Source organism: Bos indicus x Bos taurus, chromosome 4, assembly GCF_003369695.1.
Source record: "Bos indicus x Bos taurus breed Angus x Brahman F1 hybrid chromosome 4, Bos_hybrid_MaternalHap_v2.0, whole genome shotgun sequence".
Classification (NCBI taxonomy): domain Eukaryota; kingdom Metazoa; phylum Chordata; class Mammalia; order Artiodactyla; family Bovidae; genus Bos; species Bos indicus x Bos taurus.
Genome location: NC_040079.1, coordinates 42,200,388 through 42,223,846, shown reverse-complemented (window position 1 = coordinate 42,223,846; position 23,459 = coordinate 42,200,388). Strand labels below are relative to the sequence as shown.

Sequence of the window (23,459 nt, the reverse complement as noted above, 5' to 3'; positions counted from 1 at the left end):
AAAGCAATACAAGATCTCTCAGGTTTTTCCTTAATTCTACCCATACTTTTTTCTAAGAATAAAATATATTTTCCTCAAAGAATAAATCAACTTCTGGCCACCCAGTGAGAGTCAAATGGTTTTCTTTTAGAAATTTGGAAGGAGATAAGAAGAGAACATCACTGTGGCACTGGGAGTCATGGTATATGCCACTGGACACAACATTTTTGTCTATAGCTAAACTTTGTCCTGGGGTCACACCAGGTATCAGGCTGTGGCCTGAAGCTTTGGTAGAAGCATCTCAACAGGTAGGGAATCAATAAGCCAGTGGATGCTTGGTTCGACAGAAAGGTCACTCCTTAATTTCAAACTTCGTGTGCTATTCTAAATGGCATACACCAGGAACTTGTTACAAAACCTGTCCCTTTATTCACGGCTTGTGAGCACATTATTATGCTTTTCTGATAAATAATTTTCCCAGGGGAGTACTTACCACAGCAGCTGTTGTCTTCTGTGTGGTTTTATTGCCTATACTCAACGAGAGCAGAGGCATGGTACAAATTGTTGTGCATGACCCTAGCCTTCTGTCTGCAATAAGGAGCACACACAATGCCATACCAAAGTGTTTATTGACATTCCTTGAAGGTGGTAGGATGGAAGAGAAAGCTCGGCCTGAGTATTACGTGACATTTCTCTTGTCGATGGAAGCAAAAGCAGCCCAAGAACAAGGACTTCTCCTGCTATTGTCTAGAACAAAGACTTGAACAAAATCATTATAGACATTTCTTTAGGTAAATTGGAAGCTGCAGGAAGTAGGCTAATGGAACGATATTTACTCTAAATACTACCTCTAGGCACCTTTTTTTTTTTTTTTTTCTACAAGAACAAAGGGACTACATGTCACTAACAGGAAAATAACACGTTCTCTTTTGGACCTTATGATGGTTGGAACATCCATCCCAGACTTTGATGATATAGTATTGCAGTAGTTTTAAGAATGAACACTGAAGTACATAATAGTAATAAGAATCATAAAGCACCACATTGTTATGTAAAGTTCTAACTATTTTCATTTGAAAGTGTTTTACCTTGACTGGGAAAACATTTGTGGCAACTGAGAAATTTTCTGAACCCAAATTTGGGACACGTGGTTTGACACATGGACCGATGGTGCCACAGATCTAACATCAGAACTGTTCTGGAAGGTCCAGCTTGTGGGCTGGTCATACAAATGCACTTACTGTTAAATGACATATGATCATGTGTTAGAAGAGAAAAAGATCGAGATTCTGTATATTTAAAGCCTGCCAACAAATGGTATACCTCTTTTTCTTAATTTTCTCTTTGAATGACAATTGTGATGGTAGTAAAAAATTTTCACAACCACGGTCAACTTATAGACATAGGAATTACAAAGAAACCAGTAGCTTTATAGTACTTCTCTTGACTCTGCAGAGTCCATTTCTATTTTTAGATTATCATTTTCATATAATAGAATAAAATGGAATATACACAAAATTATTATAATACTTCATATTATTTTTGAAGCATTTTTCAAATTGACACATAAGTGTTCTTATATTTACTTTTTTTTGTCCCCCAATTAAAGGTAATATACTCTTACTAAAAATAGCCTTAAAAGATCTTGTTTTAGGGAAAGCGTGGTTTAAAAGTGGTTAATTTTATAATGCGCCTCCATGGAGAAAACAAATACTTTAAAAATAAATAATACATGGTAACAAATGGGTGAGATCTATCTTGCTCATTATGAATTATATGATTTGGGGTGGTTTGCACCTCCATATGGTAAAATTAAGAGCATAATTGAGTCATATCGCTGTTTTGTTATACATGTAATTACATATATATATTATGTTATACATATATTAAGTAACAAAACATAATGTGGAACAAAGAGAAATAAAGATCTTTCCATAACAACTGTCTGTCGTCTTTGTCTTCCTTCCTCAGGGAGTCTGTGCAAGGCTGTAGGGGAAACTGAGACCCTATTAAGCACACTTCACATTTTTCAGGGACACTGACATCAGTATTTCTTTCTGGAATTTTGTAGTCTTATGAAAAACTGTTCCTGTAATGCTTCTGGGATATATCTGAACCATGGCATTGGTCAGAGCAGTAGGAATAAGGAGAAATAGTTGAAAACCATTCATGTCTAAGTTTTCTATCTCTATATATCTTCTAGCATACCTTGTTCCTTCTGTATTGGGGAGAATAGACATCAGTTAATCTATTAACAGCTTAATTAGATACTTGTGTAAATTGTGAAGATTCCTGGGAACAGGCTCCATTTTGGAACAGCTTTCTCTCTTGCCAAAGCCTAACATATGAGTCCTAAAAAAAAGAACTGAATGCTTGAATTAACAAGTATTTACATATATCTAACACCAAGTTCTAAAAGTGAAAGATGCTCCTTTTACTAAAGATGCTATTCCATATAGGATGGTGAAATGATTTGCATTATCCTTATGTCCTGATTTCATAAATAATAGCTCCATTGGAATCCATGACTTTCCAGATGCTGAGACATGTCCTGAATTACACAGATCCCTCAGATTCTGCATTATGGAACTTACACATTCCATCATCCTATGTCAGTAAATATTCTTTGTAGACAACAACAGAAGGCCAGATTTCTGTAACACACATATTCCTTGATGGACCACAGGTACACAGCAGCAAGGGGTGCTGGGCATTCAAATTCCTACTAAAGGAATGTTTCCTTAAGGAGGGCAGGGAACACAATTGATGCATTGTCTGGACACAAACCAACATGAATACAAGACATGGTTCCAGATGAAATTAACTTGCCCACGTTTCTCACGTTTTCCCCTTGTTTAATATATATTGAAAGACAACAATGTAACATTTCAACATTTCTTTTCCCAGTGAAGAAAAACACTTTCATTTACAACATATTTCAGACAACATGGATAACAATATTAGAAAAATAGCAAATGACCATCATGTTTGGGTTTCTTCCAAAAGTAATCAAGAGGTCAGGCTGTCTCTGGAGCCTGCAACTATTACTCTGAAACACTACATTTACTGAGACATCTCTTTACTAAATGCTAAAAGAAACTGGATCCCTATTTGACACAAATTGGTATGCCTTTGGGGAGTTAGGTCTCTGCTCCAAGAGGATTGCTATGGAGGAAGGAGATGTATTATTTTGCCCTTGATCCCTAACAAGCACCAACGCTCTCTGCAGCTTCTGATTTAGTGTGGTCCCTGCGGACAATCAGATGTGAAGGAATTTGAACACCATGGTGAAGAAAAACTGAAAAGTAAACATGAAAAATAAAAATGCTATCAAAGTTGAAATAAAAGTTTGTTTGCCAAACAAGTAATTACTTGGCTTGAATGGAAGTCATGAGATTATCAAGACATTTTTTTTTTCCTCTGGGAAAGAGACCTGTGATCAAACAAAGCAAAATAAAACAGTACAGAACCCAGGTATTCAGAGCAACTGAATATGTCCTTCTAAACCGTCCTGATGTCCTTTCCCCCTTTCTCCTGTTTGCTTCAGCACTTCTATACAACATCAGGGGGTAGAAGCCTCGTTGTTTATGCTACATAATGCGATCTCCTTCTTGGACGTGTGCACAAGTTTGTGCTTCTTGGGTGGTGGGTGTTCACAGGGGGTGTGTCCCCACCCCCAGACTTCTCTGAACTCAAGTCAAACCATAATCCCCACAACCACTGGGATGCCCTGCACTGCATCAGCAGGAGGTGTTTTTCTTGCTGTTATTATTGGTTGGAAAGTATGATATTTGCACCATATGTCTAGGCTAGTTCCAGCTGATGGGGCTGATGCCACATACAAATCATGAGTTGAATATATCAAAATTTCGGTTTAGCCACTGCTGTTTTTGGATGGATTGGATGCCCAGGGAAAATTAGAATGGGAAGAAAAGAAAGAGTTGATCAGCTCCTATTCTGAAGTTGGTTGTTAGAAATTATAAAAAAAAAAAAAATGGTGGTTCTGCTCAGAAGACATGGGTGTAGAAAAGCTTGGAATGCTTAATGCTCAAATTTCCCCTTAAATCATAGAAATGGAAGTAAACATTTATTACCATTTGGTCAAGTGTAGCATAACTTGCATTCATATTTCATTGTTAGTAATGGAGGTATGTGGAGATATACACAGATCTTGAGACAGCTGTTTTTTTAAATATTGCATACAGGCTAGCAGTTCATTGAAAGTAGAGGAGATAAGCCTGAAGGTTAGATCTTAGAAGAAGGCAATTCTTCATGCACAGCTCGTCAATCCTGATTTGGTTTGAAAATGAAAATCACAGAATACCAAAATCAAAGGAGAGTTGATTCAGGGAAAGGGAAAGGATGATGTCACTGGCCAGGAAAATGTCAGGGAAGTTGCCAGTTTCTCACTCAAGTCCAAAGGTGCTGGTTTCTTCTACTGCCGTTAACAGCTTTTCATACAACATGGAGTACGAGGGATAAGGTGGAAGATCCAATCGATTGAAGCACGTGTGTGCCCTGAATGGGGGAGAAAAGGCTGGTCAAGGTGTTTGTTTCAGTGATACAACTGGCTTGGCTAGTTCTGTGATCAGTCTGAATCTGTGAATCAAAAAGCGAATCAAAAGGGAGTGGAACTGTGTTTTAGCACCACCATGCACACGCTGCAAAGAACCACAGCCTTCCAGATGTGAATAGAACAGTTACGGCACTAGAATACCTAGAACTGGGGGAGTCTGCATTTGGAAGCAAACCACACTATACCAGCACTGTACTAGCAAACCAGTGGCATTCTACAATTAAGAGATGAAGCTGGATGTGGTCGGTGAAGGAGGCAGAAAACATAATTAGTATTACAGTCATATTCCCAAGTCTCCCTGCCCAACTCTGAATTCTGGGCTTCTGTAAACCCTGTGTATTGACTTAGAGGTGCCAATGGACACCATGGAGCTCTGAGATCCAATGCTCCATCAAGGCAGGTGTGTCCTGAAGACGGTCTGACTCCTTTACAGTTCACAGTGGGGCTTGCGTAACCTGGAGCAAAGATGCTGCATTTCCAAGAACAGCTGCATTTGTGGGATAATCCTTCCTGGGGGCCAGCAGCATCCCAGTGCCACCTGCCCTGGGTTCTGCTTATGTCGTCATGTTCTTCATCCTACAGGCCCATCTCTGTGGGCCAGTGTCTGGCCTAGATGAAGAATGGCTTCCCTTGCCACGTGCCAGTGTGCGGACCAGGACTGCACCCTGCTAACCAACTTAATTGGTGGTGGTAGTGGTGCTTTAGTTGCTAAGTCGGATCTGATTCTTGTGACCCATGGACTGTAGCCCTCTGCCCAGGCTCCTCTGTCCATGGGATTTCCCAGGCAAGAATACTGGAGTGGGTAGCCATTCCATTCTCCAGGGGATCTTCCTGACTGAGGGCTTGAACCTGGGTCTCCAACATTGTAGGCAGATTCTTTACCAACTGAGCCACCAGGGAAGCCCAATTAAGAGGGACAGAAAAATGCCAAGTGTACTTTTGGAACTGGCTGAATTCCAAAAGCCAGGGGCAGGATACGGGCAGATAGAATCTTCTTGGGTTTCTTAATCTGGTCATTTTAACTATCACTCATGAGTGGAAATAATACAGGAAAAAAATCATCTATTTACAAAACAGTTGGGATCAGATTGATTCTATAGAAGTTAATTTCTGGAAATAAACTGAAACTTTAGCAAATGGCACCTCTTCAAGACCTAGTCTGAACAAGAGCTGCTCTTACTGCATTCATCTATAGCCTTGGTTAGCTCTTAAATATTGATACATCTTAGTCAGTAATATAGAATGAATAAACATTATCAAATCATGATTGGATTCTGCATTCCTAAGTCCTCGGTCCCCTCCATGTGGTCTGACAGCACCAAGGACCTGAATGCATCATTCCCTGGGCACTGGGTCCAGTGCTCTCAGGTGAGGTGGGGCATGGAGACAGCACAGAACCAGACTTTGGAAGGCCTCTATTCTGATCGCAGTCCAGTCATTGACTAGTTTTACAACCTTGGGAAAGTCAATGAGTCTTTGTGGGCCTCAGTTTCCTCACTTGTAAATGGGGTAATAATACATGCTTCATGCACATCAGAGGGTTGATGTGAGAATAGAGCACACACAAGTGCCTTTCGTCAACCATGAATCATAATTTAAGCATCAGAGTTTCTTAATAATGCAAACACAGTTGCAATCATGATTTTAGGAACTGTGTCCCCCTTGTGAGGACTTCAGACTCTTGGCTTTTTCCACCTGCCTGCTGGCAAATGAACTGGCCTCATCTCGTGTTTGTGCAGCTGACATTTTGGAACTCCACTGGGTCTGATCATTTGTGCTGGGTCAAACTGCACTCTGTCAGTGTTATTCTGGGGTTCCAGCATTTTGAGATCATGCTGGATTTGGATTGCAATCCATCACAGTATTATCTGTGATACTTCTAATCCGTGTCATCTACACAATTCATCTCCCTGTCTCCTCAATGTTTTCCAAGTTTTTGATCAAAATGTGAACCAAGATAGGGCCGAAGTCAGCCTTGCTTCTCTGCAGTAGAGACCACTTTAAGGTTGGTTAAGAGTAAATATTATAACAAAAAGGGGCAGCATCACTACCCACTGTAGCTGGCTGTATAGCCAGTTGTGAGGTCAGTTACTTAAGTTGTGTCTTTTTTTTTTTTTTTTCCTTTTCTGGCCACACCACCTGGCTTTCGGGACCTTAGTTCCCCAACCAGGGATTGAACTCATGTCCCCTGCAGTGAAAGTATGAAGTCTTAACCACTGGACTGCTAACCACAAACACAGGGAAGTCCTCGTGTCTCCTTTTCATGTCATCTTCTTCCACTTCCCAACTACAGCTTCAGTCACCAGGCAGGTTCTCACTCTATCACTGCTGAATCTACTCTTTTCCAAATTTGTCAATAACCTCTTGATTCCCCCATCCAGAGGTGCATTCTCTATGCGCACCTCCCCAAGCTCATTGAAACATTTGACACTCTTCCTATGAACATCTCTCTCCCTTCACTTCTGGACAATTTCTCAGTGGCTGTCAGTTTCTCACAGGGACTCCCAATGGCTCCTTCATGCCTCCTTTGTAGCCTGTCAGCCTAGAGAGCAGGGCTTCAGGCACCACTGATACTTGGAGCTTGATGACTTTTCACCAGGAGGGGCTGACCCATGTCTTATAGGTGTTCAGCAGTATCCTTGGCCTCTCCCTGATAGAGGCCAGCAGAACCCCTACCCAACAATCAAAAATGTCTCCAGACATTGCTATATGTCCCCTGGGGGACAAAGTCACCTTCCCTGCTTCCACCCTCACAAACCATCACTATAGAGTAAGCCAATACTAACTGAACCAGGTCTCCACCTGCATCCTGGGCTTGGGCTCAGTTTACCTCTGCAGTGAAACATGTTCATATTAGAATTTTAGTCCAGTTCACCTGCTCCTGACTCATAATTCTGTTTTTCTCGTCCATACTTGAAATGTAACCCCCTAAGCTTTCCTCCTCTCCTTTACTCTATTTCCACACTGCCTGTGCTGTGTCTACCCTGACCAGCTCCCAAGTCTTCTTTCCTTCCAAGCTTTTCCTTACCAAGTTTCACAGTAAGGAAACTCTCCCGTCTTTTGGTCTGGCCTACAAGCCCTAGCATTCTCAGCCCTCATGAGTGGAGACAGCCATTGTTTACCTGGCTGCATTCTGGGCTGTTGGATGGATGAATACTTTTTTCCTCCCCAATGCCAATTCTAGATCATTACTTTTCAATTTTTTGATCAAAAATTTCTGCTCCCCTGAATTTCATGTCATTTTTCTTCAAACTACAAGTTTTGTTTGGCATTTTATTTTAACAAATAGGACAGGGTAGAAAGTAGAGAGTACTACCTATAGATAATAGGGATGAGGTATAGTGGCTCAATGGTAAAGAATCCGCCTGCCAGTGCAGGAGACATGGGCTCCATCCCTGGGTCAGGAAGATCCCCTGCAGAGGGAAATGGCAACCCACTCCAGTATTCTTGCCTGGAAAATCCCATGGACAGAGGAGCCTGGCGGGCTACAGTCCAAGGGTTTGCAAAAGAGTCAGACACGACTTAGTGACTAAACACCAACTGTTTTGAAGAACTAGCATTTCAGATACATACTCAGGAGTATGCCTGCTTAAACTAGGTTGGGGTGTAAAGGGACCTTCTCTCTGTGTTAAACACGTTTGACCACAGTGATCTAGATCTACCTTCCACACCTTCTGACCCCCTGAGGAACACATTGGTTAACATTTCTGGTAATTGGCTTAAATGTTTTCCACTTCAGGTCTTCCCACCATACTGTGTAGCTTCTGAGTTCACATGGCTGACTGTTCAGAGCCCTGGCCTGCCAGCTCCTTGACCTTAGCCCCAGTGACCATCCCACCCCTGCTATGCTCTAGTGATGGTGATTTATGAAGTTTTTTCACCAGGCTCTGTAAAACTATAAACCCTGCCCCCAGAGTCTTTGTTCTAACCGCCCCCCACACTCTAGAAGGCAAGGACTTGGACTGATGCACGGCTTTGTGTGATGCTATTTGGCTCCCTCACCTAGGAGGCCAGCTGTCTTTCTAGAGGGAAGGTCTGAGGAGAAGGCAGCCTAGACCATCTCTCCTCAGAGTGTGGGCAGTGCACACGAGGCTCACAGTCTCTGCAGAGCTGGATCACCCCATGGGTGCATGGCTCTCCTGCTTTCCTGGGCTTTTGACACCTGCCACATGGCCTAGCCAGGTCTCTCTGAACTACCATTCTTGGAATTCAGAGGCCATTTCTTTCTCTCCACCCTAGGTGACACTTTCCAGGTTCTTGAATCTTCAGAAGATACAAGGGAGACTAGTTGGGGGTTCATACTCAGAGGGTCATCTTCACTGTCCTCTTGGAGGCCTCTCAGCTCTTCTTGGGGCCCTTCTGGCCCAGGATGAAGTCCCTGCTTCCCCCAGGAACCCTCTCTGGGGCTCGAAGCACAGCAACTTTTCTAGGGATGCCTTAGCCCAGATGTGCAGAGCCTGTTCAGAAGGTCAGTGTTGTTCTTGTTGCACAGTCATGTCTGACTCTTTTGAGACCCCATAGACTGTTGCCTGTCAGACTCCTCTGTCCTTGGGATTTTCCAGGCAAGAGTACTAGAGTGGGATGCCATTTCCTTTTCATAAGCTGATGCCCACTCTGTTAGTTCTCTGTGTGGGTTAATAGGATTAATACAAATTTCAAAGCTTCCCAGAGCATATATGTAATTAGACTCAATTTCTGACCTCAGTGACAAAAGCAACGACTTCTGTTTCCTAAATAATAGCACAGACTTCTCAACGGGGTCTTCTCTCTGTGGCCCACCAAACTTGCTCTCTCAACGATGTCCCCTGCAAATGTCACGTTAGACACCTTGTCCTCCATGCCTGCTTGGCGCTCCTTCCTGAACATAGCTGACCTTTCCACCTCCAGGCCTTGCTCTTGCTGTTGCTCCAGCCTGGAATCCCCTCTGCCCTTCCTTGCCCCTCATGGCTCAGCTGAATGCCAGCTTCTCTGTGACATCTTCTGTCAATTCAGTCAGGATTAGGCCTCTGTCCTACAACCTCATAGCATCCATGCTTTTACTGTCTCTTCTTTGCTCTCCTCTGATTCCAACTGGGGTTGTAACTACACACCATCTGGTTCTGTTCCTCCCTGGACTCAGCCCCTCTGGGCAGGTGCATTGTGTAGCTCAGCCACGCCCCCTTATCCCCATCCACATGCACACTGAGGTGCTTACTCTGGGAGTAGGGTATCACCAAATGTGACTCAAACTCACGTCTTTAAAGTAAGAACAAAATGCTTCCAAAGAACCTCATCCTTCAAACCTATCATTAAACCCAACAAATGGAAATCTTGCCTTTTGAGCCTGATTTTCTTGCCAGACTTCATTCAGGAGGTTCAGCTGTCAGCAGAACCATGCAAATGAGCACTGAGGGTCTGCTGATCTAATTGGGTGAAGACAGAGCTGAAAAGCGCCCAAGGCTTCGGGCTGTTATTAACCAGCGGGGCACGTTCTCTGTTTCCTGGGCCTCCTACACTCACATGAATTATCTCCAGGATGCTATAAAGAGTAGGAAAGCTAGATAAAAATTATAGTTCAATAAATCCTGCCACAAAAGGGATTAGCAAAGCATCTCAGAGGCCATGTAGAAACAGAGCTGAATTAAATATGAATCCTCTCTTACAATTAGAAAACATCACAGTAGAAGAGAGTAATGTGGATCGATCTTTTCTTCTATTTGCTGAGTGGGATTTATGACTTTAGTAGCTACACAGAAGCCTCTCTTTAGTGCTCCTTATTTCACTGAGCAGGAGAATATGCCATCCAAAGCGGCACAGAAAGCACAGAAGATGTGTTGGGATGAAAACTCAAGGTGCAGGGACAAGATTCTGTTAAACTGCCTGGAGCTCTAGTACCTCCTTTTCTGCATTATCACACAATAATTTCCTCGATAGCTTACTGTATAGAAGCCACTCTAGAGACCCAAGATACATACGGTTTTGTCTGCACATGTTTTAAAACATAGTAGAAAAACACAATATGTACATAATTCCCTGTGTATCAAGTGATACGCCCTAGTGAGACAGGCTGGGACCTGGCACCATTCACTTCAATACTTGCACCTGGACGAACATCTCCTCGAGCAACAGAACACAAAGAAACTAAAAATAACTGCCCATAATGCACAGCCAGGGGTTTAATATGAACAATATGAACAATAAGATACAAAAGGCCAAAACCCAATTGCCATTTCGAGGTGCTGAGAGCAAAAGTGGGGGATGGCACACAGCACTATCCACGGGGTGGGCAGAGTACCTAAGCCACTGCTCCAGCCTGAGCCACCCGTCAGCTCCCACCCCACACCATTTAAGGGACCAGCTCACTCCCCCTGGTGGAGTGAGCAAAGGGACCTGTTGCTTGTTCTCCCTTAGGCTGCAGTCGGAGGAGCCTCTGCCTGAATTTCTCACCTAGTCTCTTTCTACAGATTTCTAGTCTCTTTCTATAATTTCTATAGATTAAAAAGTCCAAGAACCTTGGTCAGTAACAACAGAACTGCAGACTCAGTGCTGGAAGGGCCACTTTGGGCTTCCAGCCTCTGGGCATCCCCCTTCCCCCAGGCAAGACATTCCTCTTTAAATTAAATTGGGCCACATACGACTGACCCATGGACCATGAAACCAATAGCCCCAATACCATCAATCATCAAAAAATGACTAGAAGTATGACCTGAATGCACTTCCCTGAGACTTCTCCCCCACATCTTTTCACTGATGACTCAGAACAATATACTGGGCAATAGGAAAGAATTCCATCCCAACGGATGACTGCTCAAGCTCAAATAATACAGTGGACTTGGCCTTCTTCAGCAGGTTTCCTGAAGTGGGGTGGGAGCTCCATACCTGGGAAGAGATGTAATTTTCCCCCATTTCTCTATGCAGAAACGCCGAAGCCCGTTGCTTCCTCGCAGGGCTGCAAAGCCTTCGTAGGGCACGCTTGATGTTCCTGTGACGAACTGCAGTAATCTGAGTCTCTGCTCATTGTTGAAACGCTCCACCGCAGCCCAGAACCAGCGGATCACAAGATGCCCATCATGATAACCTGAGCGGAAGCAGGAGGGAGACAGAGAGGATGCGGAGAGGGGAGGAGAGGTGGGGGGAGATGAAATACACATTAGATGTGCTAAGAACTCAACAGCTACTCTAGATCTGCTCATTTCTCTAGTGGTGGCCTTCAGGTAGGTCTGAAACAATTTGTGTAACTGAGTCAAGTTCGAAAACAAAAGCCAATTGAGAAAAGAGGCATTTTACAAAAAAGGTTTTATGTTCTCAGGGATGTCCTCAGGGATGTCTGCTTTCTATTTAAATAACTAGGCTCCTAGGAGTCACTTTCTGGCCTGAGATAAATGTACACAATGAGTGGTGAGGTCTGGCAGAGATCTTTGGGGTTCATTTCCTCATATTATCTTTGTTCTGATGTCTTAGCTCTTGGTAACCACGCACTGTGGGAGCATCTAGGACTTAAGAAAGGTGAACGTCAGTCTTGGTGAACGGAAGATGCTGGGCTCTCCCCGCAGCCCGTGGTGCCCTTAGAGCTGCTGTGCTCTGGCCAGCCCTGGCCTGAGAGGAGTTGGGCCCATGGACGCAGTATGGGGCCTCACAGGACAGTACAGAAACCAGGCTTGGGGCAGTCGCTGAAGGAAAATGATAGACTGCAAGTGCAAGAAGTACTCAAAGATGAAGAAAGAAGGCTGGGCTGGGGCAGAAAGAAGAAAAGCTTCATCAAACGGAAGGTGTAACTCACCTCAGAGGTGTGAGTTAAGCATGTGAAGGCTTGTGTGAGTGGAGGAGGGGCTATAATGATGAGAATGAAGAATAAATATGCAGGGAACAGCAAGCTGACTAGACCAACAGAGAGCAGTTACTGGTGAGGACTGAAGGGACCTTACTGGGGGCTTAGAGGCCTTGATAGCTAGGCAGATACACTTGATAGATAGTCAGGCAGTGACCTGACACCTTAGGTTGGTGGCTTTCCTTCCAAGCCAGGGAGGGCCTAGCAGTCCCACAGAGGTTTCCTCCTACATGGCTAAGTGCATCGGGGAGAACAGAGGGGCTGAGATGGTGGGCTCCTGGCTCACCCTCTATCGTTTTGATAGGAGTTTCCCTGCAATATTTTATGTGAGGAAAGGGTTTTGAGCATAAAAAATCTTTCAAAGACCTCTTCTCTAAGTGATAAGGAACTTGCTTGTTTTGTGGATTGGTAAATGGCCTGATGAAAAGAATGTTTTAGGAAGACTGGTTTGGCAGCGTGAAGGTGAAGAGTTAGACACTGGATTTGGAGAGATGACAGAACTGTTACAACAAATCAGGATGGAGGTGAGGAGGGCTTCAGTTCTACAGGAAGCAGAACACACTTTCCCAGCAGCACATGACCCACCTCAGAGCTGGCCCATGGTCGGCGGTGTTCTCTGGTACACACCTACACTGAGTTACGCCAAAGATGACCTGGGGGTTACAGTAACCTGAAGGAAAGTTCAGGCTGGAAACGGAGGGCGGGGGTGGAGGGGAGAAGGCATGGACTAGAACCTACTCTCCACGTGTACTGAAATAAGGCCAAGTTTTTTGTAGTCTTCAAAAGTGATATTATTTTATATTTATATTGTCACTACATACTCATCTCACACGCTAGTAAATTAGTACATTAGTAAAGTAATGCTCAAAATTCTCCAAGCCAGGCTTTAGCAATACGTGAACCATGAACTTCCAGATGTTCAAGCTGGTTTTAGAAAAGGCAGAGGAACCAGAGATCAAATTGCCAACATCCACTGGATCATCAAAAAAGCAAGAGAGTTCCAGAAAAACATCTATTTCTGCTTTATTGACTATGCCAAAGCCTTTGACTGTGTGGGTCACAATAAACTGTGGAAAATTCTTCAAGAGATGGGAAAGACCACCTGACCTGCCTCTTGAGAAATTGGTATGCAGGTCAGGAAGCAACAGTTAGAACTGGACATGGAACAACAGACTGGTTCCAAATAGGAAAAGGAGTACATCAAGTCTGTATATTGTCACCCTGCTTATTTAACTTATATGCAGAGTACATTATGAGACATGCTGGGCTGGATGAAGCACAAGCTGGAATCAAGATTGCCGGGAGAAATATCAATAACCTCAGATATGCAGATGATACCACCCTTATGGCAGAAAGTGAAGAGGAACTAAAAAGCCTCTTGATGAAAGTGAAAGAGTAGAGTGAAAAAGTTGGCTTAAAGCTCAACATTCAGAAAACAAAGATCATAGCATCTGGTCCCACCACTTCATGGCAAATAGATGGGGAAACAGTGGCTGACTTTATTTTTGGGGCCTCCCAAATCACTGCAGATGGCGATTGCTGCCATGAAATTAAAAGACACTTACTCCTTGGAAGGAAAGTTATGACCAACCTAGATAGCATATTAAAAAGCAGAGACATTACTTTGCCAACAAAGGTCCGTCTAGTCAAGGCTATGGTTTTTCCAGTGGTCATGTATGGATGTGAGAGTTGGACTATAAAGAAAGTTGAGCGTCAAATAATTAATGCTTTTGAAATGCGGTGTTGAAAAGACTCTTGAGAGAGAGTCCCTTGGACTGTAAGGAGATCCAACCAGTCCATCCTAAAGGAGATCAGTCCTGAGTGTTCACTGGAAGGACTGATGTTAAAGCTGAAGCTCCAATACTTTGGCCATCTGATGCGAAGAGCTGACTCATTTGCAAAGACCCTGATGCTGGGAGGGATTGAAGGTGGGAGGAGAAGGGGACGACAGAGGATGAGATGGCTGGATGGCATCACCAACTCGATGGACATGAGTTTGGGTAAACTCCAGGAGTTGGTGATGGACAGGGAGGCCTGGGGTGCTGTGGTCCATGGGATCGCAAAGACTCGGACACGACTGAGGGACTGAACTGAATTGAACATACAGAATATATATATGAATATTATTCAGCCATAAAAAGGAATGAAACACTGAGTCATACTATAACACAAACAAACCTTACTAAGTGAAAGAAGCCAGACCCCAAAGGCCAAACAGTATATTTCTATTTATACATCCGCATAGACTGATGGCTGCTGGGGGTGGGGAGTGGGGAGAGGAATGGGGAGCAACTGCTTCACAGGTCCTGGATTTCCCTTGGGGACAAAGAAAATGTTTTGAAACCACTGAGAGGGGATGGTTGTACCACATCTACAATGCACTAAATGCTGCTGCACTGTTCCCTTTAAAATGGTTATTTTTTTTTAACTTTTTACTTTATATTGGGGGGTAGCCAATTAACAATATTGTGATAGTTTCAGGTGGATAAGTAAGGGACTCAGCCAAACATATACATGTATACATTCTCCCTCAAACTCCCCATCCAGACCGTCACATAACACTGAGCAGAGTTCCCTGTGCTGTATAGTAGGTCCTTGTTGGTTACCGATTTTAAATATAGCAGAGTGTACATGTTGAACCCAAATTTTCAAACCATCTCTTCTCCCCATTCTTCCCCCCTGACAACCATAAATTCGTCCTCTAAGTCTGTGAGTCTGTTTCTTTTTTGTAAATAAGTTCATTGTATTTCTTTTTAGATTCTGCATATAAGGGATGTTATGTGATATTTCTCCTTCTCTGTCTGACTTACTTCACTCAGCATGACAATTTCTAGGTCCATCCATGTTGCTGCAAATGGCATTATTTTATTCTTTTTAATGGCTGAGTGATATTCCATTGTCTCTGTGTAACACATCTTCTTTATCCATTTCACTGTTGATGGACATCTAGGTTGCTTCCATGTCTCGGCTATTGTAAGCAGTGCTACAATGAACACTGAGGTGCTTGTATCTTTTTGGATCATGTTTTTCTCTGGATATATGCCCAGGAGTAGAATTGTAGGATTATATGGTAACTCTATTTTTAGCTCTTTTAGGGAACCTCCATACTGTTCTCCACAGTGGCTATACCAAGTTGGATTCCCACCAACAGTGTAGGAGGGTTCCCTTGTCTCCATACCCTCTCTAGCATTTATTGTTTGTGGATTTAAAATGGTTATTTTAAACTATATACTCAATATCTTATAATAACCTGTATTGGAGGAGGATATGAAAAACGAATGTATAATTTATATACATATGACTGTAACACTTTGCTGCATACCTGAAACTAACAGAACATTGCAGATCAACTATATTTCAATAAAAATAAAAAATAAAATGATAAAATGTAACATAGGAAAGAAATGGTTAATTTTGTTATGTCAATTTCAAATCAATAATGTTTTTTAAGAAGTTATAGCTTGTGTCTGTGGGAGCTGAGCCATCACAAGCCCCGCTCGCTCACCTCCCCGGTACTCGGCGTTGTTCCGCCAGTCGGCCAGGTCAATCTCTGCCGTGCCAGCGATCACCAGCTCCAGCTCCCTGGCATCAAACACGGAGACCAGCCTTGAGTCCACCACCTGAAATCCAAATTAAGCTTTAGCCTACAGACCCAATGTTATCGAGAGGTTACATTCATCATTACCACTTCTGTGGGCTAAGCTGGGAAGCTCACCACTGTTCGCAACCTTTCCCCCCTCTCCCAGTGTGTTATCACGTTTAAGTAAATCATGACATTCTGAAGCACAACACCTTAATGAACTGGGAACTCAAAAAAAGCCCCCTGCTTTTCGTTACCTCTGATATTCCCTCTTGGAATGACGTTATAAACCAGACTGACTTGCCTTTCTGTAGTCACATTTAAGTTTCCCAGTAACACTACATTTTAAAGGCCACTTTGCTTTGGAGTGATTCAGTAGCTATTAGTGCTATCACTTCACTTAAAAGGAAACCTCTCTTCCACATACAAACTAGGACTTATTTCCTGAGAATGGACTTTATATATTAAAACAATTGTTTTTTTCTTCCCTTCTCCCCGTCACTTCTTCCCTCCCTCCTTCAAAGATCTGGGAGGACCTGCTTGATTAGAGGGGTCTGAGCTCTGGCTTTACATCTTGTTGCTGAATGTATGTGGTATCACTGAACACCTGCAGCAGACACCTCCTTTAATCACACTGGTGGACCAGCCAGTCACTCACTATGATCTCCAGCAGAGCAGCAAAGAATACCTTCAAACACCCAAGCCCTTGTTTCTAAACTGGAAAAATCTAACTATGTCAAGTTTTGGCAAACAGGAAGCCTAGCAGCTGTCAGTGTCCTCTTTTTTAAAAAATTATTATTGATCTCTGATGCTTTTTAAAAAACTTTTTTATTGAATGACAGATTATTTAAATTCTGTAGTGTTTTATAATTTTCAAAAGTTTCACATGCGACTTCATGCAGCTTATTTCATAAGTCACTGCTGATTTAGCACCTCTGCATGGATTATGTTGCACAAAGTGACACCACAGACATATCTCCTTTGATTGTGTTCTGCTTTATTGCACTCTGCAGATACGTCATTTTTCACAAATTGTAGGTTTGCGGGAACCCAAGGTCATGAGATGACGGGTAGTTTTTTTAGATAAGGTATTTACATTGGTTTTTTAGATATAATACTGTGGCACACTTAATAGACTACAGTATAGTATGAGCAGAACTTTTACTGCACTGAGAATCTAAACAACTGATGTGACGTGCTTTATTGTGCCAATGGCTTTATTGCTGAGGTCTGGAACTAAACCTACAATATGTCAGAGATCTGCCTGTAAGAAAATAAAAAATCTAGCCAGAGTGGATAATTCCCTCCAGTGCCTTCACTTCACTCATCTTTATCTCACTGAATAAAAGGGGATGCAACACACACGCGTCTTGGCAGGATGGGCCATGTGTTTTCACAAATGGTTCAGCAGGGCCACACTGACGTGGGTTTTGTGAGACCACAAGAGCTGGGTTTCCCAGAGAACTCTGACCCCTCTCCCAACACCCTCAGGGGGTCCTCCCTGCATGCTGGTGAGTAGAGCTGAGCCCTCTTCCTGCCTCGTTCTTCCTCTCCCTTCTCCTGACAAGACCCTGCTGGGCCGGGCCTCACCTCGTAGAAGCCCCGCACCAATGCCTCGGTCTGCTGCACCACGCCGCGCTCCACCCGCCACCTCACCATCCTCTCGATGTACTCCTTCTTGTTCTTCTCTGTCACCTGCGTGTTGGCACCTCCAGATTTTAACTCCCTCTCCGTTACCTTGCGGGGAAACAAAGATCATGATGATTGTTGACTTGCTTTACCTTGCAGTGAAACAGATCAGTTTTAAGAGGATGTAAAAAATTCTCTTTACATGAGTTCAGCATCTTTACCTCCTTGGTTCTTTCTCCTTTCCTGGAAGTTACTAGAAAGGCTCTGGTTATTCTAAAGTAGATACATCAGTACCTTAGAAAAGCTACAGTTTTGTTACATAAAGAGGAAGCATGTTTCTTAAACTTAAGAGGCCTAACTGAAATAAAAGAAAAATGCCCCTGGTTACCCCTAAATGGACTAGAATGTCCTTAACTATACCCAAGTCCCAATTACATCACATTCTTAACAAACAAATCTTCCCTATCAACAGCAGATCATTGGCAAAAAATAAATGGAGGGTGGGAGTGTGTTTCTGCAGTAGGTATAACAGGGGCTGAAGGGTGACACCTCGACCTTGAGAAAGGAGAGAATGATGTTGCCACTTAATATGGAGGTGCATGTTTGTTAGGACAAGCTAACAAGAAAAGTTATGATCTGTGCTTTACTGTTTTGAAAGGCAAGAAGGCAGGTAACATATATTAGACACTGTTATCAAAAAGTGTTGGTATTTGAAGGGGGAAGCATCAGTTATCTTAAATTTGCTTAAGGGGTTCGCCTCACTGGTCAGTGTGATTAATATAAGAAAAATGAGGCATAACCATACCTGTTATTGTTTAGTTGCTAAGTCATGTCCAACTCTTTTGCAACCCCGTGGACTATACCCCTCCAGGCTCCTCTGTCCATGGGATTCTCCAGGCAAGACTACTGGAGTGGGTTGCCATTTCCTTCTCCAGGGGATATTCCTGACCCAGGTATCAAACCTGTGTCTCCTGCATTGACAGGCAAATTCTTTACCACTGAGCCACTAGGGAAGCCCATAGACGTACTTAGTTATAGATTAAAAATATATGTACATATTTGGCACTCGTGGGCAAAGTACCCAAACAAAATAGTTTATAGAAATCTGCTGATTACTTTATTTGATCACTTGGGTGACTTTGGTAAATATGAAATGTTGCTCAATTATAACATAATAGTTACCACCTAAGATCCATATCCTTTGGAGCCTCTGGTGTTTACCTGCCCAGTTAGAGACTATTTCCTGACTCTAAGTATGTGACATAACTAAATTTTGGCCAATAATGTACAAGTGGGGGTGTTGTATGGCACTTCCATGAGGCCTCTTTAAAGAGCAGGGCTGTTTCTCCTTTGTCCTGCAACTTCAGACACGGATGTGCTGGTTGGGGGGCGCCATATTCCTCAGGCTGTGGGTGAAGGGGGCCATTGTAGGAATTGAAGCCTTGGGTTGCCTGCCTCCACATTTTTATGTAAGAGAAAAATAAACTGTTAATTTAAGCAGGGTCATTGAGTTTCTTCATTAGCAGTTGAACTTAATCTTAACTAACACACTGAGGAAAAGCCTGTGGTGTCTTTCAGGTACATCTGTCTGTCTGCTCTTCACTCTGTAACTAGCCAACAGAAGGGCTATGACTCAGTTTTCTAAAACCAAAATCATCACTCTTGGCGATCTCATTTGAAAAGATACAGGATCAGTTTAAGCGTAAACAGAAATACATTATTCTAAATCTATAACACATCCCTATTTTTATCACTGGGAATGTTTTCAACTTTCTCTAAGTTCAGTTTCTCCCTTATACACACATGAAGGATTGCTTTTTATTTTCAATGTTATTTTTTCCTCTAATTTTAATGTATTTAGTCATTTGTAGTTTACTTGATTTCTTTTGAGTAGATAACATGTGTTCATGGAAAAAAAAATTCAAGTGTTATAAAAAGCCATACAGTGAAAAACAAATTTCTCCCCCCAAACAGTAGCATATTATATACACTGTTCATTATCATGGTCACATACACACCAAAGCTTTTTTCTTTTTTTAGTTAAAGATACACATTGGCCATTGTTTTATACTGGCTTATTGTTGTTATTCAGTCACTAAGTTGTGTCTGATTTTTGCAACTCCATGGACTGCAGCACGCCAGGCTCCTCTGTCCTTCACCATCTCCCGGAGTTTGCTCAGATTCATGTCCTTGAGTCAGTGATGCTATCTAACCATCTCATCCTCTGCTGCCCCCTTCTCTTTTCCCAGCATCAGAGTTTTTTCCAATGGTCGGCTCTTCACATCAGGTGGCCAAAGTATTGGAGCTTCAGCTTCAGCATCAGTCTTTCCAAGGTTAATTTCCTTCAGGATTATACCAGTTTAGACCTGTCTTATTCTTTCTTTGTTATTGTTATACTACCTGTCTTATTGTTTATGATTTACATGTAAACGGATGGGCTGGGGTATCAGACCACATATCGTACTAGTCTACTATTTCATTGTGTGAATGAATTATAATTTATTTCATCAGTGTTATACTGCTGAACATTTATATTGGTTCAGATTTTTTTTTGTGGTGATCAACAATGCTGCAATGAAGATTGCTATCTGTTAGGCATTTCAATTAGATGTGAACATATCTGTAGGTCAAATTTCTAGACAGAGATGCTGAGTCAAAGGCAGGTGCATTTAGAATGACGATAGGTATCACAGGGTGCCTTTCATAGACAGTGAAACAAACTTCTTCTTCCTTCCACCTACACTCTTGTGCAGAGCGCCTGTTTCTCTCCACCATCTCCAAAATAGAATATGGCTAAGCTTTCTGAACTGTGAACTTCCAGATGTTCAAGCTGGTTTTAGAAAAGGCAGAGGAATCAGAGATCAAATTGCCAACATCTGCTGGATCATCGAGAAAGCAAGAGAATTCCAGAAAAACATCTATTTCTGCTTTATTGACTATGCCAAAGCCTTTGACTGTATGGGTCACAGTAAACTGTGTAAAATTCTGAAAGACATGGGAATACCAGACCACCTGACCTGCCTCTTGAGAAACCTATATGCAGGTCAGGAAGTAACAGTTAGAACTGGACATGAACCAGTCAATAACCTCAGATATGCAGATGACACCACCCTTATGACAGAAAGTGAAGAACTAAAGAGCCTCTTGATGACAGTGAAAGAGGAGAGTGACAAAGTTGGCTTAAAGCTCAACATTCAGAAAACTAAGATCATGGCATCTGGTCCCATCACTTTATGGGAAATAGATGGGGGAAACAGTGGAAACAGTGTCAGACTTTATTTTTCTGGGCTCCAAAATCACTGCAGATGGTGATTGCAGCCATGAAATTAAAAGACGCTTACTCCTTGGAAGGAAAGTTATGACCAACCTAGATAGCATATTTAAAAGCAAAGACACTACTTTGCCAACAAAGGTTCGTCTAGTCAAGGCTATGGTTTTTCCAGTGGTCATGTATGGATGTGAGAGTTGGACTGTGAAGAAGGCTGAGCACTGAAGAATTGATGCTTTTGAACTGTGGTGTTGGAGAAGACTCTTGAGAGTCCCTTGGACTGCAAGGAGATCCAACCAGTCCATTCTTAAGGAGATCAACCCTGCAATTTCTTTGGAAGGAATGATGCTGAAGCTGAAACTCCAGTACTTTGGCCACCTCATGTGAAGAGTTGACTCATTGGAAAAGACTCTGATGCTGGGAGGGATTGGGGGCAAGAGGAGAAGGGGACGACAGAGGATGAGATGGCTGGATGGCATCACTGACTCGATGGACGTGAGTCTGAGTGAACTCCGGGAGTTGGTGATGGACAGGGAGGCCTGCCATGCTGTGCTTCATGGGGTCGCAAGGGGTCGGACACGACTGAGCGACTGATCTGATCTGATCTGAAAATCACTGCAGATGGTGATTGCAGCCATGAAATTAAATGACGCTTACTCCTTGGACCGCACAGAAGTGCTCCGGCTGCGATGGACCACGCAGGGCATCGGAGAGGCGCTACCCTTGCCCAAGGTCGGGGCGGCGGCCAAGAGGAGCTACTACACATCCAAGGAGTGGCCGCTGCGCAGGCGCAGGAGGGCCGAAAGGAGCTAGCTATTCCACGTTCAAGGTCAGGAGGGTTGGCCGTGAGGAGATACCCCTCCTCCAAGGTAAGTAGCAGCGGCTGTGCTTTGCTGGAGCAGCCATGAAGAGATACCCCGCGTCCAAGGTAAGAGAAACCCAAGTAAGATGGTAGGTGTTGCGAGAGGGCATCACAGGGCAGACACACTGAAACCATAATGACAGAAAACTAGCCAGTCTGATCACACGGACCACAGCCTTGTCTAACTCAATGAAACTAAGCCATGCCCCTAGGGCCACCCAAGACAGGCGGGTCATGGTGGAGAGGTCTGACAGAATGTGGTCCACTGGAGAAGGGAATGGCAAACCACTTCAGCATTCTTGCCTTGAGAACCCCATGAACTGCATGAAAAGGCAAAATGATAGGACACTGAAAGGGGAACTCCCCAGGTCGGTAGGTGCCCAATATGCTACTGGAGATTAGTGGAGAAATAACTCCAGAAAGAATGAAGGGATGGAGCCAAAGCAAAAACAATACCCAGTTGTGGATGCAGCTGGTGACAGAAGCAAGGTCTGAGGCCATAAGGAGCAATGTTGCATAGGAACCTGGAATGTCACATCCATGAATCAAGGCAAATTGGAAGTGGTCAAACAGGAGATGGCAAGAGTAAACATCGACATTCTAGGAATCAGTGAACTAAAATCGGTAAAGTGGACTGGAATGGCTGAATTTAACTCAGATGACCATTATATCTACTACTGTGGGCAGGAATCCCTTAGGAGAAATGGAATAGCCATCATAGTCAACAAAAGAGTCTGAAATGCAGTACTTGGATGCAATCTCAAAAATGACAGAATGGTCTCTGTTCATTTCCAAGGCAAACCATTCAATATCACAGTAATCCAAGCCTATGCCCCAACCAATAACGCTGAAGAAGCTGAATGGTTCTATGAAGACCTACAAGACCTTTTAGAACTAACACCCTAAAGAGATGTCCTTTTCATTATAGGGGACTGGAATGCAAAAGTAGGAAGTCAAGACACACCTGGAGTAACAGGTAAATTTGGCCTTGGAGTACAGAATGAAGCAGGGCAAAGGTTAATAGAGTTTTGCCAAGAGAACACACTGATCATAGCAAACACCCTCTTCCAACAACATAAGAGAAGACTCTACACATGGAAATCACCAGATGGTTGACACCAAAATCAGATTGATTATATTCTTTGCAGCCAAAGATGGAGAAGCTCTATACAGTCAGCAAAAACAAGACCGGGAGCTGACTGTGGCTCAGATCACGAACTCCTTATTGCCAAATTCAGACTTAAATTGAAGAAAGTGGGGAAAACCACTAGACCATTCAGGTATGACCTAAATCAAATCCCTTATGATTATACAGTGGAAGTGAGAAATAGATTTAAGGGACTAGATCTGATAGACAGAGTGCCTGATGAACTATGAACGGAGGTTCATGACATTGTATAGGAAACAGGGATCAAGACCATCTCCATGGAAAAGAAATGCAAAAAAGCAAAATGGCTGTCTGAGGAGGCCTTACAAATAGCTGTGAAAAGAAAAGAAGCGAAAAGCAAAGGAGAAAAGGAAAGATATAAGCATCTGAATGCAGAGTTCCGAAGAATAGCAAGGAGAGATAAGAAAGCCTTCCTCAGTGATCAATGCAAAGAAATAGAGGAAACAACAGAATGGGAAAGACTAGAGATCTCTTCAGAAAATTAGAGACACCAAGGAAATATTTCATGCAAAGATGGGCTGGATAAAGGATAGAAATGGTATGGACCTAACAGAAGTAGAAGATATTAAGAAGAGGTGGCAAAAATACAC

General features: G+C 43.0%; 1 protein-coding gene across 10 annotated transcripts in view; it reads right to left on the bottom strand.

Annotated features, from left to right (window-relative positions):
* Positions 1–589: 589 nt before the first annotated feature.
* HECW1 (HECT, C2 and WW domain containing E3 ubiquitin protein ligase 1) overlaps positions 590–23,459 on the bottom strand; it is a 481,203-nt gene continuing 458,333 nt past the window's right edge. For all 10 annotated transcript variants that reach the window (XM_027539200.1, XM_027539204.1, XM_027539202.1 and 7 more), the window contains 4 exons: positions 17,533–17,679; positions 15,868–15,982; positions 11,414–11,612; positions 590–4,497 (listed from right to left, as the gene is read on the bottom strand). In XM_027539200.1, coding sequence (XP_027395001.1) covers positions 4,386–4,497; positions 11,414–11,612; positions 15,868–15,982; positions 17,533–17,679 — 573 coding nt within the window. In that variant the 3' untranslated portion in view covers positions 590–4,385. The remainder of the gene's footprint in view (positions 4,498–11,413; positions 11,613–15,867; positions 15,983–17,532; positions 17,680–23,459) is intronic.